Source organism: Lithobates pipiens, unplaced genomic scaffold, assembly GCF_037356315.1.
Source record: "Lithobates pipiens isolate NorthernLeopardFrog02 unplaced genomic scaffold, aLitPip1_a1.2 Scaffold_16, whole genome shotgun sequence".
NCBI classification, from domain to species: domain Eukaryota; kingdom Metazoa; phylum Chordata; class Amphibia; order Anura; family Ranidae; genus Lithobates; species Lithobates pipiens.
In genome coordinates, this window is record NW_027507748.1 from 225,908,803 (window position 1) to 225,929,616 (window position 20,814).

The 20,814-nt window shown below is 42.2% G+C and overlaps 1 protein-coding gene across 1 annotated transcript in view; it reads left to right on the top strand.

Moving 5' to 3' along the window:
- Positions 1-20,814, top strand: part of KDM5B (lysine demethylase 5B) — a 180,275-nt gene that overhangs the window by 8,367 nt on the left and 151,094 nt on the right. Inside the window, exon 2 of the mRNA XM_077481154.1 lies at positions 17,608-17,685. Coding sequence (XP_077337280.1) covers positions 17,608-17,685 — 78 coding nt within the window. The remainder of the gene's footprint in view (positions 1-17,607; positions 17,686-20,814) is intronic.

Genomic DNA, 20,814 nt, shown 5'->3' on the forward strand with positions numbered 1-20,814 from the left:
ATTGCACTTGGAAGTGTAGTCGCTGAAAATCTAAAGGGTAGATCTGAAATGAGTGGAAGCTCTGCTGATTTTATCATCCAATCATGTGCAAGCTAAAATGCTGTGTTCGTTTTTATTTTTTTTATTTTTTCCCTTGCATATCCCCCTCGGATTTAAAGCGACTTTACTTCCAAGTACACTTTCAGTGCAAAGTGGATTTTTCTTTAGTAAATAACCCCCATTGTGCTAAATATAAGTTAAGTTTCTTTATGCTGATTTTTCATGTGTTATTTTTTGACTGCACTTGGAGTTCTTTACACCGCTTTTGAGGCTATTGAGGTGCGCTTTTTAAAGGACCTGTGACTCAAAAACGACTCAAAACGATTTGAGGCGCTTCCCATTCATTTCAATAGAAAGGTGTGTTTTTGATGAGCTTTTTTTTTTTTTATTTTATTTAGCTCTCCAAATATGCTCCAAAGATGCTGCATGCTGAATTTTTTTTTCACTTCGCTGCCAGCTCACCGCCCCAGTGTAAAAGCATTCGTTGATTTTTATGGAAGCATTTTTTTTTTGTGAGCTTTTCAGTCGCTTTTTTTTTTTTTTCTGCCTAAGTGCTTGAAAAACTTTTTGGTGTGAAAGGGTCTTAAACTTTAAAATGAAATATACCCCAATTCTAAAAGTTCTTCCTCATGAATGGGAAGTATAAGTATTCTAAAAAATGAATGGGATTTTTTTTTTTCCCTTGAATTCTTTTCCTATGTTAGTTGCTATCCACACAAATTTGTCCTAGACTGGTGGATTGTGAATGTTTCTGACATACTCCTGTTGAGAGGATAAACCTATGTAAAAGTTGTTTGGGGTTTTAGTTTTTTGTTATTTTTTTTTTTTTTTTAAATCCCTTTTTTTATTTTTTTTTTGCATAGCTAATAGCCAAACTTTATCCTCTCATTCCCCCCCCCCCCCTCTTTTTATTTTTTATTTTTCTTTGTGATTCTTTTCTTTGTACATATTTTATGCACTGCCCACCTTTTGGATATTGACCACTGGGCATTTAAACCCCCTTAATAACCAGACCAATTTCCAGCTTTCGGTGCTCTCACATTTTGAATGACAATTACGCAGCCATGCAACATTGTACCTACATGAAATTTTTTTTTTTTTTTTTTCCCACACAAGTAGATCTTTCATTTGGTATTTAATCACCACTGGGTTTTTTATTTTTTGTGCTATATAGAAAATTCTGTGTGTGTGTGTGTGTGTGTGTGTGTGTGTGTGTATATATATATATATATATATATATATATATATATATATATATATATATATATATATATATATATATATATATATATATATATAAAAAAAGATTTGTTTACGTTATAAAATTTAGCAGATTAGTAATTTTTTCTACATCAATTTTGCCCAAAATGTATACTACTACATATCTCTGGTAAAAAATAAGTACAAATTGGTGTATATTATATTTGGTCTGTGTGAAAGTTAGAGTCCACAAGCTATGGTGCTAATTGGAAATGCACCGAAATTTCGGCCGCCGAAACATATCGGCCAAAAATGCCCTTTTTGGCAACTTGCCGAAAGGAAAAAAACGTCTCATAATTGAGCCGAAAATTGGGCGGGGCCTGGGTGGGGCAGAGCACCGCCCCTGGTGCCGCCCATCATGGGAGATCTATAACGCAGGAGAGCCACCTCCGCCGTCTGGTCAATAGAGCGCCGGGAACATCACAGCTTTAGTTTCAATAGCTGTGTGTTCCAGTCTGGACGGGTAATCTGTCTATCACAGTTCCCCGGACAAGGGGGAGGGGCTGTATGCGATGGCGCACGACGGGGGAGCACACAGCTAGTGAAATTAAAGCTGTGATGTTCCCAGCGCTCTATTGAACCAGACTGCGGAGGCGGCTCTCCTCTCTCTTCGTGGCATCACTGGCTGCACGGGGAACAACACACTTATCTCTTATCATGTCGCCAGTCTCTGACCATCTCCTGTATAAAAATATTTTTTTAAAACAGTCATTTTCGGTATCGGTTTCGGCCTAGTGTGTTTTTCGGTATCGGTTTTGGCACCAAAAAACCCATTCGGTGCATCCCTAGTGCCAATATCTGAAAATTGATCACACCTGAAGTACTGATGGCCTATCTCATTTCTTGAGACCCTAACATGCCAGAAAAGTACAAATACCCCCCAAATGACCCCTTTTTTTGGAAAGCAGACATTCCAAGGTATTTAGTAAGAGGGATAATGAGTTTTTTTGAATTTTGTCTTTTTTTTTTTCCCCACAATTCTTTGCAAAATCAAGATTTTTCTTTTTCCTTTTTTTTTTATTTGTTTTTTCCACAAAATTGTCATATCAGGTTATTTTTCTCACACAGCATATGCATACCACAAATTACACCCCAAAACATCTTCTGCTATTACTCCCGAGTATGGGGATACCACATGTGTGAGACTTTTACACAGTGTGGCCACATACAGATGCCCAACATGCAGGGAGCACCCAGGACAATTCTGACATTTCTCTCCTACGTGTAAAAATCATAATTTATTTGCTAGAAAATGACATAAAACCCCCATAACATTATATTATATGATTTTTATCTTGCATGGTATTTCTGCAGCAATTTTTCGAACACTTTTTTTTGGAGAAAAAAAGTATTGTGCTTTAAAAAAAAAAAAAACGTAAAGTTAGCCCAATGTTTTTGCATAACGTGAAAGATGAAGTTATGCCGAGTAAATAGATGCCTAACAATAGGTCACCCTTCAAAATTGTACACACTCGTGGAATGGCGCCAAACTTCACTATTTAAAATCTTCATAGGCGACGCTTTAAATTTTTTTATTTTTTTTTATTGGTTACATATTTTGAATTTGGAGGAGCTCTAGGGCCAAAATTATTGCTCTCGCTCTAACGTTTGCAGCGATACCTCACGTGTGGTTTAAACACTGTTTTTATTTGGGGGCGGGACTTGCGTATGCGTTCACTTCTGCATGTGAGCACACGGGGACAGGGGCACTTTAAAAAAAAAAATCATTTTTTTTAATTGTTCATTTTACTTTATTTTAGTTTGACACTTTTTTTTTTTTTCCCCAAAAATACATTTTTTGATCACTTTTATTCCTATTACAAGGAATGTAAACATCCCTTGTAATAGGAATATGGCATGACAGTTCCTCTTTACAGTGAGATATGGGGTCAATAAGACCCCACATCTCACCTCCTAGACTAGGAAGCCTGAAATAAAAAAAAAAAAAAAAAAAAAAAAAAAGATCTGGCTTTGTTCGTAGTGGTGAGTCAGTAGAGGCACCGGAGGGCCGCGGGGGGGGGGGGGGGGGAGGGGAGACTTCCCCTCTCGCCTCCTGTAAGAACGATCAAGCAGCAGAACAGCCGCTATGATTGTTCTTATGGTGTAGGGATTAGCCGGCCGCAAAAGCTGATATATGAATGATGCCTGTAGCTGCAGGCATCATTCAGATATCCCCGCACAAATTCAAGAACGTCATATGACTTCCGGCAGGTGGGAAGTGGTTAAAATGCATTTTTTTTTTTTTTTTTTTTTTTTTTTTAAAAAACCCAAAGTTGTCTATTTATACAATATTTCTAACACCGTAGCATGTACGCACCAAAAATGACACCCCCAAATAGATTCTCCTCCTGAGTACGGCGATACCACATACAGAGGGCGAGTATGGCTGGGCATGGGCTGAGTATCGCTGGGTTAATTGTCAGTAGGCTGGATCTGTAGTGCCCACAGCGCTGCTGTCACTGATCTCTCCCCTTGCACTGTAACGATACACGGTACAGAGAGGGGAGGGAGGAACCAGCGTCATGACATGACGCTCCCTCATCTGACGCGGCACGATGAGCAGCTGTTTACCGTGATCCACGATGGGACCCGGCGGTCACAGATGTGCTCTAGTTCGCACCCTAGGTGGCGCGCAAGAGCGGAATTCTGGGAGTACATCCTCCCAGAGTTAAGCAACCACCCTGTAGCCATCGTTCGGCTATGGGCCGGTTGTTAAGTGGTTAAAATAACAAATTGACAGTTGACATGCAGAGTAACCAATCTGAGTTCTCCCTGCTGACATCAGAACAGTAAGGTCGGGCTCACGTGTGTGGCCGCGGGTTAGTCCCTGGGGTACGTTCACTGGTTCGGGTGCGATTCAGGTCTGAATTTCTTTATTGTACATCACAGGGACACAGAGCCTCATAGTAATTACTAAGTGGGCTATTATCTCACCTTCAGGTGCTGGACACTGATGTAATCAATTAGACAGGAAGTTTCCTCCCTATATAACCCTCCCATACAGGGAGTACCTCTGTTTTTTTTTTTTTTTTTCCGCCATCCTTGAAGGTCTGGCATGACACCAACCGCCATGATGGCTGAAGATTGGGTCGCTGTGATATTCCAGCACTACCCTGCAGCGAGGAATGGTGAGTCTGCATTTGGTTTGCAGTGTCTCTCTTAAGAGATCAATCTGACTGTCTGCTTTCCCGGTGGCCACTGGGAGCTGCATGCTGTTCTATCATGCTTGTACTCAGGCAGGCTGCTGTTTTTCACAGCCACTAAAGGGCGCAGGTTTGCTATTAGCCTGTTGTAGGCAGGAAGAAGGGCAGCCATTACCATGTGCTGACAGGTCGGACAGGCCTTGGCGACAGAACAGTGGGCCGTGAGTGTGAGTACCAGCTTGGGAGGGGGTACAGACAAGTCATGATTACATGCTTCGTATTTCTGCCTATCCATGAGGCATGTACAAGCTGTAAGTAGTAGCTACATCCCTGGATGATTAGCGGTTAACTTTAAGTGTCATTATCTGCTGTGGGCAGGAACAGCAAAATATATGTGCTTGCAGTTTTGAAATGCATGTTTGAAAGGGATACATGTTGTGTAATGTTGCATAACACATTAATAAAATGCATGCTTGCTTGCAAGATGCCTGTTCCGTAGCACACGTACTATATGTATGCGTGTATACAGCACACTTTTCATGTTTTGCCTATAACATCTGTATGAATTCATGCTTCCATGAACGCATGCTTCCATAGAGCATATGGGGTTAATATTTGCCTCATACACACATGGGGAGCAGTTTGCATATGTGTTTGTTTGGGCTACAGAGGTTGTCTGCGCTGCGCAGGGGAACAGCACCTCTTCCGGTCGGTGGTCTGGCCCTTCTGGTTAGCCACCATGCCCTGGGTTTACAAAGTGCTAGATCTAGCTAGGTCTAGCAGGTCTAAACGCCCAGGGTATAGCGGTAATGGCATACTGAGGCAATCTGCTGCTGATAGATCAGTCAGTAGCATGGTTGGACCTAGGAGTGTCAAGTATTTGGAATTCCTGGGTTGGGATCCCAGTCTAAAGGTACTTTCTTACGGTCGGTAAGGAGCTTGGAATTTTTGGGACTCAGCCCAAAAATGGTCAAGGCAAGTAAGAGTTCCTTACATTTACCTTTTGCTAAGATGCTAGGGGAGATTGCTTCATTCAAAGCGGTTCCCGATGCTCAGTTTAGTTTAAGTCTGCCTGGAACAAGTAGTTCCTAACCTAGGCATTATCCAAAGGGTCTGGTCCCAGGGATACGCAGGAATCTCAGCAAAGATGTCGGAAAGGAAGATCTTTCATGCCGATTACCCGTGAGGTGGTGGCTATGAACGCTGGCCTCTAGGGATGGAGACCACTGTCCAGGAGGGAAGTGGTCAAGCTCGGACAGCCTTGACCATCAACATTCTAGAGCGGGGTATGCAATTAGTGGACCTCCAGCTGTTGCAGAACTACAAGTCCCATCATGCCTCTGGGTGTCACGCTTGTGGCTGTCAGAGTCTTGCTATGCCTCAAGGGACTTGTAGTTCTGCAACAGCTGGAGGTCCGCTAATTGCATATCCTTGTTCTAGAGCTTCTGATGGAACGTCTGGCTTAATGGCCTGGGCATTTAGATTGCAGGATTATTCAGTCAAGGTACAATCAGACTATGCCTCACCAGCGGTTTCTTCATTTACCAAGGAGGCACTAGAAGTCACGCAGCCAGAGGGAAGTGAGCCATGTTCTGGTTTGGGCCAGAGGAGCTTATACCTTGCCTATCGACAATCTTCATTTCGCAAAATGGAGAATTGGCAGGCAGCTGTCTGGAGCCGTCAACAATTGTTCCCTGGAGAATGGCCTCTGCACCCCGACTTTTTTTTTACATTTTTTTTTCTGACCCAGAAAAAGGTACAACGGACATAACATTTTTCGGGCGTCCAGGTTCAACAAGAAGTTGGACAGCTTTTTGTCAAGGACAAGGGATCCACTCGCATATGGGACAAATGTGTTGGGGACCCCGTGGGATCAGTTTTCACTGATTTTATACATCTCGTTCCACCCCCCCCCCCCCCCCCCCCTCAGTTTAGATATTTCCACAGCTTCTATGCAGGATCAAAGTGGAAGGGAAGCCGGTAATACTAGTAGCCTGGTATGCAGAGATCAAAAGGTTGGCAGTAGGGAAACCGTGGACTCTTCCATCAATTTCGCAAAGGGCCGGTATTCCATCTGTCTTTACAATCGCTAAGTTTTAACAGTCAGTCTATTGAAGCCCACATGTTAAAGAATCTGGGGCTTTCAGGTTCAGTGGTAACTACCCTGATTAATGCAAGAAAGTGGGCCTCTAGGACCATTTATTATAGGGTCTGGAGGGCCTATGTTTTCTGTTATGAAACCAAAAGATGGCATCCTTGGAGGTATGTCATAGGTAGATTTCTTGTCTTCCTACATTTGGGGGTACAGATGAAGCTGGTCTGACTACCATCAAGGGTCAGATCTCAGCCATTGTCATTGTTTCTCAAAGGCCTCTTGCTTCACAATCTTTGATCCGGGCCTTTTATACAAGGGGCAACGCGTATAAATCTGCCAGTTAGGTCGAACTTGTGCCCGTGGGGTTGAGTCTAGTTTTGTCGGCTTACAAGGACAGCTCCTTTGGGCCGATGCACCATATTCCTTTAATACTCCTAATGGGGGAATTGGTGTTCTTTGTTGCGGTAGCCTCTGCATGATGTTTCAGCGCTGGCAGCTTTCTTTTGTATAGTGCCATACTTAATTATTCTTAGGGATAGGGTGATGTTAAATCCTCACCCAGACTTTTTATTTTATTTTTTTTCCCTAAAAGGATCTAGCTGTCATTTTGAATCGGGATGTTTCTTACCTTCCTTTTTACCAGAACCTTGTTCTGTGGAAGGAAGGTCATTACTTTTTCTCAATATATTGAGAGCGGTTAAAGAGGAAGTAAACCCTGATGGGTTTACTTCCTCTTTCATTCCCTGTAAAGCATAATGGACTACTATGCATCGCATAGTAGCCCATTATGTGACACTTACCTGACACAGGAGCCAGCGAAGTCACCGCTGTCCCTGTAGTCCGGCACATCCATCTTCTCGGTGGGGTCTCGCAGCTCCGCCGCTGTCATTCGGTGAAGCCGTCACTCCCGCGCATGCGCACGGGAGCCAACACGCGCGGCATCTTCGTCATTGACGATGCCGCGCTCAGTGCGCCTGCACACTGCTGTGTACGGCACATGCGCCGTAGACAGCGGTGCCTGTCTTCGGGCAAATATCTCCTAAACCGTATAGGTTTAGGAGATATTTCTTGGACCTACAGGTAAGCCTTAATGTAGGCTTACGTGTAGGTCAAAGTGTGTTGTAAGGGTTTACAACCACTTTAAAGGTCTATCTGAAAGTTTCAGATACTGGAAACTGATGTTTGTTTGTGCTGCCAGAGGACCCTAGAAAGGCAGGCAGCGTTCAAATCTGCTATTAAAATGGTTGCACTCTCTCGTAGTGATACCAGTTAAGGCCTATCTGAAGTGACTGCTGAGATATGGAAAACTGATGTTTTGTGGCACTACCAGGGGGTCTCAGGAAAGGGCAGATAGCGCCTAAATCAACGGTTTTAATGTTGCTTCGTCAAGTTATTCAGGCTTTCGGTTTGAAGAAAGGGTCCTTTTTCTTTTAGAGTTCACTTTACCAGGGCAGTAAGCGCTTCATGAGCGGTGTGTTACCAAACCTTTATGACTCAGATTTACAAGGCCGCTACTTGGTCGTCTATACATACCTTCACTATTTTCTATCAGGTGAATGTAAGACGGCAAGAGGATGCTGCTTTTGTCGCAGTGTGGTGCAGGCAGCAGTATAGGTCCTCACGTCTGATGGCGGTCTGCGTTTTTGTCTCTCCCTCCCCTCAGTGGGCATTGCTTTAGGACCTCCCACTTAGTAATTACTATGAGGCTCTGTGTCCTGTGATGTACGATGAAGAAAATAGGATTTTTAGAACAGCTTGCCTGTAAAATCCTTTTCTTGGTGTACATCACGGGATACAGAGCTCCCGCCCCTCTTGTGGGACACTTATTGCTTTGCTATAAAAAATGAGGTACTCCCTGTATGGGAGGAGTTATATAGGGAGGAAACTTCCTGCCTAATTGATTAAACCAGTGTCCAGCACCTGACGGTCAGATATAACCCACTTAGTAATTACTATGAGGCTCAGTGTCCTGTTATTTTTTTTGCCTCAATTCACTCCTGAACCAGACCAAAACCCGCATTGGACCATTCTGCAACCTGGACTGCGGCTGTCCGGGACTTGTGTGAACTGGCTCCATTGAGAGCGGTCACACTTTTCTCTCATGCGAATTGGATGCGGAGTGTGAACCCAGCCTCAAAGATGGAAACGGAGTGGTTACTATAGTTACCTTGGTAAAAAATTAAAGGTAATTCACTAGATAAATGCTATGCTGTTATTTCTGCCCAAAAAAACTGCAGCTACTCTTGGAAAAGGACACTTGAATTTATAATCTGCAATTATCATTAAGAGAATTGAACAACTTTCTTATGTTTTGAATGACTGAAGGCTGATGTCATTTTACACCTGCGCCACCACAGCTGCCTTGATAGATGACTCATTCAGGGCCAGAGGGAAGATGTACGGTAAACATTAACAATGTATAGGTAGTGGTGGCGGCGCAGACTCTGTTTTTAGAAGGCTGGTAGGCGGCCAACTCATTGCTAGCAGGGAGCAACTGATCTTGCTGGACAAAAATGTGTTCAAAAGTTTTGCTTCCTGAAAAAACTTCAGCCAATTGACAGACCCCTTCAGACTGAACACAGATATATAGGGTCTTGAGAAATGTGAAATGAATTATTGACTATAATAGAGATGCAACTGTTTTTTGTTTATGCTTCAGCTGTTGGCAATGGTACAAAGCATTAAAAAGTCATTTACAAAGTAAAACATTTTTTTTCATTGTCAAATGTGTAAATATTAATGAACAAAGCAAAAAAAGTTTTTTTTAATTTATTAGTAGTTTATGAAATGGAACCGAAAAAAAAAAAATCATCAGGAAAGTAATAATTAAATGGAGAAGGAGAATAAGAAGTTAATTTTGATTAGAGTTAATTAATGGTTAAGAGGTTAAACAGAGGAACATTTACTAAAAAAGAAAAAAACAATCTTTTTTTTTTTTTTTTTGCTTTAACCACTTCCCGACCGGCACACGCAGATGTACGTCAGCAGAATGGCATGGGTGGGCATATTGGCGTACAGGTACGTCCATTTTTATATGCCGCCCTGCCATCGCGCGCCGCCGGCGGTGCGCTCGCGTGCCGGTTGGAACCCTGTGAGATGCCGTTCTGCCTAGCAACAAGTGACGCTGATCTCTGCCCCATGTGATTGGAGCAGGGATCAGTGTTCACTAACACAAAGCCCAGCCCCCCACAGTTAGTAACACACCCCTAGGAACACTTAACCCCTACACTGCCACCCCCTGGTTAACCCCTTCTCTGTCAGTGTCATTTACACAGGAATCAATGCATTTGTATAGCACTGATTGCTGTATAAATTACAATGGTCCCAAAAATGTGTCAAATGTCTGTCTGCCATAATGTCGCAGTCACAATAAAAATCGCTGATCGCCGCCATTACTAGTTAAAAAAAAAATTAATAAAAATGCCATAAAACTATCCCCTATTTTGTAAACGCTATAACTTTTGCGCAAACCAATCAATCGCTTATTGCGATTTATTTATTTTCTTTACCAAAAATATGTAGAAGAATGTATTTGCCTAAACTGAGGGGACATTTTTTTATTTTTTTTTATATATTTTCGGGGGATATTTATTATAACAAAAAGTAAAAAAAATAATGTATTTTTTTTCAAAATTGTCGCTCTATTTTTGTTTATAGCGCAAAAAATAAAAACCGCAGGGGTGATCAAATGCCACCAAAAGAAAGCTCTATTTGTGGGGAAAAAAAGATCTCAACTTTGGGAGCCACGTCGCATGACCACGCAATTGTCAGTTATAGCAACGCAGTGCTGAATCGCAAAAAGTGGTCTGGTCTTAAAGTGGTTGTAAACCCTTACAAACCACTTTGACCTACAGGTAAGCCTAGATTAAGGCTTACCTGTAGGTCCAAGAAATATCTCCTAAACATATACGGTTTAGGAGATATTTGCCTGAAGACAGGCACCGCTGTCTACGGCGCATGCGCCGTAGACAGCGACGCGCAGGTGCACTGAGCGCGGCATTTCCAACAATGGATCTGCCGCGCGTGTCGGCTCCCGTGCGCATGCGCGGGAGTGACGTCATCGTGGCTCCGCCGAATGACAGCGGCGGAGCTGCGAGACGCCACCAGCAAGATGGATGCGGCGGACTACAGGGGACAGCGGCGACTTCGCTGGCTCCTGTGTCAGGTAAGTGACACATAATGGGCTACTATGTGATGCATAGTAGTCCATTATGCTTTGCCTTTGCAGGGAATGAAAGAGGAAGTAAACTCATCAGGGTTTACTTCCTCTTTAAGCTAGCAAAATGGTCTGGTCTGAAAATGGTTAAACTATAATTTTTTTTAATTATTTTTTTTGACCACTCCAATTGCAGGGACTTTGCTTACAATTCAGCTGTCAACAGGGGAACCCCACTGATGGCTGAATGAGTCAGAAGTTGTTTAGGGAGGCAGTAAAGGCCCCACTCCTTAACCACTTGACCACTGGGCACTTAAACACCCTTAATAACCAGACCAATTTTCAGCTTTCGGTGCTCTCGCATTTTGAATGACAATTACTCAGTCATGCAACACTGGACCTATATGAAATTTTTGTCCTTTTTTTCACACAAATAGAGCTTTCTTTTGGTGGTATTTAATCACCGCTGGGTTTTTTATTTTTTGTGCTATAAAAGAAAAAATACCGAAAATTCTGTAAAAAAACGAATTTTTCTTTGTTTCTGTTAGAAAATTTAGCAGATTAGTAATTTTTTCTTCATAAATTTTGGCCAAAATTTATACTACTACATATCTTTGGTAAAAATAAGTACAAATTGGTGGATATTATTTGGTCTTTGTGAAAGTTATAGAGTCCACAAGCTATGGTGCCAATATCTGAAAATTGATCACACCTGAAGGACTGACGGCCTATTTCAATTCTTGAGACCCTAACATGCCAGAAAAGTACAAATACCCCCCAAATGACCCCTTTTTGGAAAGAAGACATTCCAAGGTATTTAGTAAGAGGCATGATGAGTTTTTTGAAGTTGTCATTTTTTCCCACAATTCTTTGCAAAATCAAGATTCTTTTTACTTTTTTTTTTTTTTTTTCACAAAATTGTCATATTATCAGGTTATTTCTCACACACAGCTTATGCATACCACAAATTACACCCCAAAACACATTCTGCTATTACTCCCGAGTATGGTGATACCACATGTGTGAGACTTTTACACAGCGTGGCCACATACAGAGGCCCAACATGCATGGAGCGCCATCAGGTGTTATGGAGCACCCAGGACAATTCTGACATTTCTCTCCTACATGTAAAAATCATCATTTATTTGCTAGAAAATTACATAGAACTCCAAAACATTATATATGTTTTTTTAGCAAACACCCTGGAGAATACAATGGTGGTCTTTGCAACTTTTTATCTCGCACGGTATTTGCGCAGTAATTTTTCGAATGTTTTTTTTTGGAAAAAAAACTGTTTTGTGCTTAAAAAAAAAAAAACACAGTAAAGTTAGCCCAATTTTTGCATAATGTGAAAGATGAAGTTACGCTGAGTAAATAGATACCTAATATGTCACTCTTCAAAATTGCACACGCTCGTGGAATGGCGGCAAACGTCGCTACTTAAAAATCCCCATAGGCGACGATTTACATTTTTTTTACTGGTTATATGTTTTGAGTTACAGAGGAGGTCTAGGGCTAGAATTATTTCTCTCGCTCTAACGTTCGCAGCGATACCTCACATGTGTGGTTTGAACACCGTTTTCATATGTGGGCGGGACTTACGCATGCGTTCGCTTCTGCATGCGAGCACATGGGGACAGGGGCGCTTTAAAAAAACATTTTTTTTATTGTTCATTTTACTTTATTTATTTTAGTTTGACATTTTTTTCCCCCCAAAAAATTTTTTTGATCACTTTTATTCCTATTACAAGGAATGTAAACATCCCTTGTAATAGGAATATGGCATGACAGGTCCTCTTTACAGTGAGATGTGGGGTCAATAAGACCCACATCTCACCTCTAAGCTGGGAAGCCTGAAAAAAAAAAAGATTCTGGCTTTGATCGTATTAGCGATTCAGTAGAAGCACCGGAGGGCGGAGGGCGGCGGGAGATGTCTATGGCTGGGTATTGCAGGGTATCACCGACTATGGCTGGGTATCTCAGAGCATGGTGTTGCAGAGTACTGCGTTGCAGAGCATTGCAGGGTATTGGCGGGTGTTGCAGAGCATTGCAGAGTGTTGCAGGGTATTGGCGGGTGTTGCAGAGCATTGCAGAGTGTTGCAGGGTATCGGCGGGGGTTGCAGAGCATTGCAGAGTGTTGCAGGGTATCGGCGGGGGTTGCAGAGCATTGCAGAGTGTTGCAGGGTATCGGCGGGGGTTGCAGAGCATTGCAGAGTGTTGCAGGGTATTGGCGGGTGTTGCAGAGTGTTGCAGAGTGTTGCAGGGTATTGCAGGGCGTTGCGGAGTATTTGCAGGGCGTTGCGGAGTATTTGCAGGGCGTTGCGGAGTATTTGCAGGGCGTTGCGGAGTATTTGCAGGGCGTTGCGGAGTATTTGCAGGGCGTTGCGGAGTATTTGCAGGGCGTTGCGGAGTATTTGCAGGGCGTTGCGGAGTATTTGCAGGGCGTTGCGGGGCATTGCAGAGCAATGCAGAGTATTTGCAGGGAATTGAGGGGTTAATTTTCGGTGAGCAGCGATGTGGGCACTGCAGATGCAGCCCACATCGCTGCTGACACCGATCTCTTCCCCCTCCGCTGTACCGATCGGTACAGAGAGGGGGAGGGAGGAACCGGCGTCATAACATGACGCCGGCTTGTTTACAAGTGATCACTCCGTCATTTGACGGAGCGATCACGTGGTAAACGGCCGCGATGAGCGGCCGTTTACCGTGATTCGTGATGCGCCGGGTCCACTGGACCCAGCGGTCACGGATGCTCTCGTGTGCGCGCCCCAGGGGGCGCGCGCGAGAGCAGAATTCTGGGAGGCCGTTAATTAACGGCCTCTCAGAGTTAAACAACCGCCCTGATGCCGTTAATCGGCAATGGGCGGTTGTTAAGTGGTTAACTGATGATTGCCAGCATTTTTTTTTTTCTATTACGATTCAGCTATTGGAAGGGTTATTCCCGCTGACAGCTGAAACAAATCAAGCCTGAAAGTATCGGTCTCGGGTATCTGAATATTGATACTCATGCAAATGCTTAGTATTGGCACCCATACCATATCAGTGCAACCCTTGATTAGAATGTATTTAATTGCATAATGTATCTGACACTCTGCATGAGTTTCACTGCTATAAAAGTTGGGTTGCTGCTGATATAGCAAGACCACTTACTGTGTGTGTGTGTGTGTGTGTGTGTGTATATCTATTTATTTTCTATATCTCCAAATTTACCACCCTAACTCCTCCCACAGCTTATAGACTGTAATATATACCAAAACGTGCGGATTGTTGCCGATTGGTGTGCTATTATCCTGTGGAATGTTTCTCTAAATGGTTCATGAAATATTGTTGTTTTTGCGGCGAAATTGGGCCCATAGGAACGAATGGGGAAAATGTTCAAAACTAGAGTGGGAGGTGACAAAAGCTGACAACCCCGTGATCAGTTAAAACATTATGACCCCCCCCATGAAAAAATAATTAAAAAGAAAACAAAAACATTTTTGGAAAAAAAAATGTTCAGCTCTTTCAGCTAATGATGGGACTTCATCTTTTTTACTAATATTTATACTTTTTAAAATATTAAGCTTTTTAACACTTTTCCTGCCAGCCAGTAACTCCAGCCACTCCAACCACACTACAGTTACTCAAGGCACACCACCCAGTTACTCCGCCCACTCCAGTAGGTGGAGGCAAGAAAACTTCACATAATTGCCCCAGAAATTGTAGCTTTTCTAGTTTTGGTTTGTACTGTGTCCGGTCCATTCTGCTGCAGTGTCCATCATGTCAGCCAGCCTTGATGGACTCCATTTGCCCTCCATACAATTTTTGCATTGGGGCAATATCCTGGTGAAACCTTTTACCATACTCATCGCTGACTGCACATAGATTTTCAGGAAGGAAGTTCAAGTGTGAATGCAAAAAATGAATTTTCATTGATCTGTTGCATTTCATGGTTTTGTATGCTGTAAAAAGTTTAACCAGCTGAATGTAGTTTGGTGCTTATGTTCTCAATTACATAATTTTCTCTGACCCCGCTAACAGATTTTCGAACCACTTGTGATGTATCTGTATCACTTGGTGATGTATCTGGTCTGTGGACCAACAAAAATGGCTCCCTAATCTTGGCAACAGTTAGTCTAGAAACATCTGTCCTAAATAAAATCTTCTTCCTGGTTCATTGCTTTTTACAAAGTTTTTTTTTTATTTATTTATTTTTTTTCCTCAGTCAAAGCTTTATGTGAAGCGGAGGCAAAAATCTTTGTCGGGTCAACAAGTGGTTTATGTGCCATGGTTTTCCTGTCCTCAAATTAAATCTTTCAGAGTGGCCATTTATTTTTAATGTAATGCGACTCTCTTGCATGGCTGTCCCTTTTGCATATGCAACAGCAGTTGCATATGCAAATGTGACAGGTATCCAGAGAAGCTAAATCTTTTTTTCTGTCCAGTGTTCTGAGAGTAGAATAAAGATATAAAATTTTGGCAAATTATTCCACAACAGCTGTAGAGGTCAGTGTTGTGTTTGAAGCATATTTACTGCTGGTTAATACTGTAAACATGTGAATGTTCATTGCCTGGGCCCATGTCTATTTTAAATGTATTTTCTATTCCTGTTCAAGGAATGTAAACATCCTTTGTAATGGGCATAAAAGTGAGAATTTTAATTTTTTTTTAAACTGTAAAGAAAAGGTAAAATAATAATAAAAAAAAAAAAAAAAACCTTTTTTAAACGCCCCCCGTCACGATGAGATTGCGTGCAGAAGTGAACGCATATGTGAGTAGCGCCCGCATATGAGAACAGTGTTTAAAACACACATGTGAAGTATCACCTTGATCGGCAGAGCGGGAGCAATAATTCTAGCCCTAGACTTCCTCTGTAACTCAAAACATGCAACCAGTAGAATTTTTTTCAAACGTCACCTATGGAGATTTTTAAGGGTAAAATTTTATCACCATTCCACGAACGGGCGTAATTTTTAAAGCGTGACATGTTGGGTATCCATTTACTCAGCGTAACATTATCTTTCACAATCTAAAAAAAAATTGGTCTAATTTTTTACTGTTTTTTGAAAAAAAAAAAAAAAAAGTGTGTTTTGTGTGCAAATACGGTGTGGCAAAGTATTGCAGCGACCGCCATTTTATTTTCTAGGGTGTTAGAAAAAAAAAAGTATAATGTTTGGGGGTTTTAAGTAATTTTTCTAGCCAAAAAAATGTTTTTAACCACTTCAATACCGGGCACTTAAACACCTTCCTGCCCAGACCAATTTTGAGCTTTCAGCGCTGTCGCAATTTGAATGACAATTTCGCGGTCATGCTACATTTTTTTTATCATTTTTTTTCCCACAAATAGAGCTTTCTTTTGGTGGTATTTGATCACCTCTGCGGTTTTTATTTTTTGCTAAACAAATAAAAAAAATACCGAAAATTTTGAAAAAAAATGTTTTTTTTTTTTGTTTCAGTTTCAAAACTTTGCAAATAAGTAAGTTTTCTCCTTCACTGATGGGGTTACACTGATGGGCAATGATAAGGTGGCACTGATGGGCACCGATGAGGTGGCACCAATGAAGTGGCACTGATGAGGTGGCATTGATGGACACCGATATGTGGCACTGATGGGTGGCACTGATGGGCGACACGGATGGGCACTGATAGGTGGCACAAATTGGCACGGATTGGTATGGATGGGCATGGGTTAGGCGGCACAGGTGGGCATGGGTTAGGCGGCACAGGTGGGCATGGGTAGGCGGCACAGGTGGGCATGGGTAGGCACTGATAGGCGGCATTGTATTATAATATATTGTACTAATGGATGCCAATCAGTGCCAATCAATAATGCATGCCAATCAGTGATGCCCATTGTGGGCACTGATTGGCATCCATTATGGGCACTGATTGGCATCCATTGTGGCACTGACTGGAATCCCTGGTGGTCTAGGGTGGCATACCTTGTCCTTGGCATCCCTGGTGGTCTGGTGGCGTCCCTGGTGGTCCAGTGTGGGCATCCTCGGGGGGGGGGGGGGGGCTGTGCTGATAATCGATCAGCACAGACCCCCCCCTGTCAGAGGAGCAGCCGATCGGCTCTCCTCTACTCGCGTCTGACAGACGCGAGTGAGGAAAAGCCGATCACCGGCTTTTCCTATTTACACTGTGATCAGCCGTGATTGGACACGGCTGATCACGTGGTAAAGAGTCTCCGTCGGAGACTCTTTACAGAGATCGTAGTTGCCGGGTGTCAGACTGACACCCCGCAACAACGATCGCCGCGATGCGTGCCCCCGGGGGCGCGCAGCGGCTCATAATCCTGATCACGTCATATGACGTCCGGTCAGGATTATGAAACCACTTTGCCGCCGTCTATTTGCTATAGGGCGGGCGGCAAGTGGTTAACTTGTAAACAAATCTCAGAAAGGGGCTTGGTCATTAAGTGGTTAAAGCGTATCTAAAAACAAAACAAAAATGTAATAACTTTCAGCTTACCAGTCCTTGAATAAGGCAGCTGCATTAGTTTTTCACTTTTTCACCTGTTTATTCTGCCAATAACATACTTCCTGTCCTAGTATGACATCACTCCCTTTACCATATCAATAATGGAGCAGTGTTTTCACCCTAGACTGCTCTCCTGGTTTCAACTGGATACAAGGGGTGGTGTTCAGCTTACAGAAAACAATTGGAAAGGCTGATACAGTACAAAGCTCACATACACTATTTCTGGCAGAGTCGACAGACATTTTACTGTACTAGCAGAAAATATACTTGGTATAAAAATAAGTAATGCACCCAACACGTCTGTGCGACTGGTAAGCTGATATTACATTTTTGTTTTTGGCTATAGGCTTAACTATTTGATTACGTACACCAAGCTGTGAGTTGGGTTTGGTGGCATGTTCTAAAATGTTGATATAGTGGTAATCTGTAATATTTATTTATTTTTTCTCTAGGATTGGCAACCTCCATTTGCTTGTGATGTGGACAAACTGCACTTCACTCCACGTATCCAAAGACTTAATGAACTTGAGGTAAATTTTCGTGGTAATGGACTTGGTTTCTTAAATAATGTAAAAAAAAAATATATATATATATATATATATATATATATATATATATATATATATATAATATATTCCCTTCAGTTCTTTACTACCCCCTTAACTCTTTCTCCTTGTTACTCCATAAAAGTGCAGTGCTAGCAGTCTACCTAGATCCCATAAACATAAATGGTCACAACACAATGACCATAACCATTAAGCCATTTATCACTGTATATAATTCGTGTCAATTCATATAATGAACGTAAAGTGACAGTTCATCTGCAAGCCATGTATGATCTTTATAGAAAGAATTTTTCAGTGCTTTCCTGAACACTACCCATAACCTCCATTCTCTCACCTTGGTGATCTGATACAGCGCATGTGTAATCCTATCCAACTTGTTATCTCCTGCTGTTATCCAGTGAAAGCGTCTTGTAGTATGGCCTCCATCTCACTAGGGTACTTGTATCCTGTTGGGTATACTTGAGCAGTGGGATTGTGCTCTTGCAGGAGCACAAGGCTAATGATGTGTATGAGGAACACAAAGATGCACAGGGGCCACAGGTAATGCATGTACACAGGATACAGTTGTGGTGCACGAGGAGTCTAAGGAACCACCTTGTATTCTCTAGAGCTCCTGAAGGTGTAGGTGGGTTGGGCTGCAAACAATTTCCCAGTTTGAGATTATCAGACTCCGATGAGCTCTAAGCCCTATAACAGTGATGGCGAACCTTGGCGCCCCAGATGTTTTGGAACTACATTTTCAATGATGCTCAACTACACTGCAGAATGCATGAGCATCATGGGAAATGTAGTTCTAAAACATCTGGGGTGCCAAGGTTCACCATCACTGCCCTATACTAACTTTCCTGTAAAGGGAAGATGGTTATACTTAGGGTTTCTGCTAGAAATCACAGGGCCCCATACAGCCTACCTGACAGAAAACTAAATTCCAGGATAACAAAATATTGTCTAAATACAGAAGGCTTGTGTGTGTTCTTTTCTGGCACATATGCTATTTGTCACATGAAAATGCATGTAAAACCCCAAAATGTATTTATTTTCTTAGATCAGGGGACACAGAGCCGTAGTAATTACTACATGGGTTATTTTGGACCATCAGATGCTGGACACTGGCACGCACCTTAAGGCGTATACTTCCCCCCATATAACCCCTCCCATTGCTGGGAGTCCTCAGTTTTTTCGCCAGTGTCTAAGGTGTTGGGCACGATGAGGATACTGCCTTTGGGCGCAGTGTACTGCAGTATGAGTCCTCTGACTTCCTTTCTTTTTTGTTGTCTCCCCCCCCCCCCCCCCCCTTCCTGTTGCCATTGCTATGGGACATCCCATGTAGTAATTACTACGGCTCTGATGTAAGAAAAGAAAATAGGATTTTTAAAACGGCTTACCTGTAAAATCCTTTTCTTTGATGTACATCAGGGGACAATTTACTCAGCGTAACATTATCTTTCACAATGTAAAAAAATTCTAAAAAAAATCAATCCCTTCTTCTTGTACACTTATATTGCTTGGCTACAAAACTGAGGGCTCCCAGCAATGGGAGGGGTTATATAGGGGAAGTACATGCCTTAAGGGGGGTGCCAGTGTCCAGCACCTGATGGTCCAATATAACCCATGTAGTAATTACTACGGCTCTGTGTCCCCTGATGTACATCAAAGAAAAGGATTTTACAGGTAAGCTGTTTTAAAAATCCTATTTTTATGAAAGCGGAGGACCACTGATGGTAGCAATTTTTTGTATTGCACACTATTAGTCCATCAGTTTCTCAAATCTATTTATTTTTTATTTTTTCTAAAATGGCATTCAAATGTAATCTTATTGCACAAAAAACACAATCTCCATATTTGCTTTTAAAAAAAAAAAAAAAAAAAAAAAAACGGTCAAGTATTATCACTGGATCTTGCCACTTAAACTGGACTTGACACTTGTGTCTTAAAGTGGCTTTACAAGCTACCCAGAATCCCTGCAACCCAGGAAGATCTAATTTGCTATTTCCACATTTTAAAGCACCTGTGGTTTTGTAGCTCTTGGGGTGCTTCAAATACTGTTGAAAGGTCCACACAGACACCTCTAATTACCTGCATTTTATTCATAGAACCAGTTTTTTAGCTTTATAAAATGACCCCTCCCAACTGACTAACATGAACACACCTAATTTAACTGAATAATGATTTCTGTGTTGGCTTCTTTTAAGTTTTTAAATTTAGAAAGAGAGAGAGAAAAAAAAGTGACGCTCTGTATCTCTTTTAGGAAAAATGGTAATACTGAGAAAATGTCTCCGGTGTACAAACCTGTTGGATATTAGAAATTATTATTTTTTTTTTTTAACAAAGACAGGTGTCAATGATTGTACTATTTATAATGTCAGAATATGCATGAAGGATCACTAATCAAACTATGCTGGATAGCTCACGCTGATCTGTAAAATTTACAGATTTCCATAGTTCACATGAATCAAAGCAAAGCCCCAGGTGACAAAAGTTTCTGATGCAACTGGCCACTTTATAATGAAGGATACTAGAGGGGAGGAGTGATGAAGCTCTAGAGTAGAAAGGACAGGAAAAGGTACAATGAGATTTTTTGGGTAAATGGCGATCAGACTGTGCAGTGAGAGGGGTACAAGAGATGCTTTAGTATGGGGAAAATGGGTGGTGTTACCATGGAATGTTTTTATCAATATAAGTGTGGGATAATGGAGACGACACATTATGAATTATTTTATATAGTTGTGTAAATACACTCCATTGCCTTTCCTGAAAGTCTGTTTGCATGCAAATCCAATAATTTTGTTGATAAATTGAATCGTGCTGGCTAATGCCACGTACACATGATCAAACAATCGGGTGGAAAAGTCCAGCAAACTCAAGTCCGCCGGACAACCCCCCCCCGTGTGTAGCCTCCGGCATACTTTTTTGACCCGAAAGTACGGCGGACTTCGAAAGTAGTTTTGCACTCCAATCTTCCCGCCGGACTCGCATTTCGGCGGACAATCGTGTGTGTGCCAGTTCGCCGTACTTTTGAAATGAACGGACTTTTCCCGCTCTGTGAAAAGTCCGCTCATTTCGAGTGGGTCTCCAGGTAGGCGGGGCCCGCGA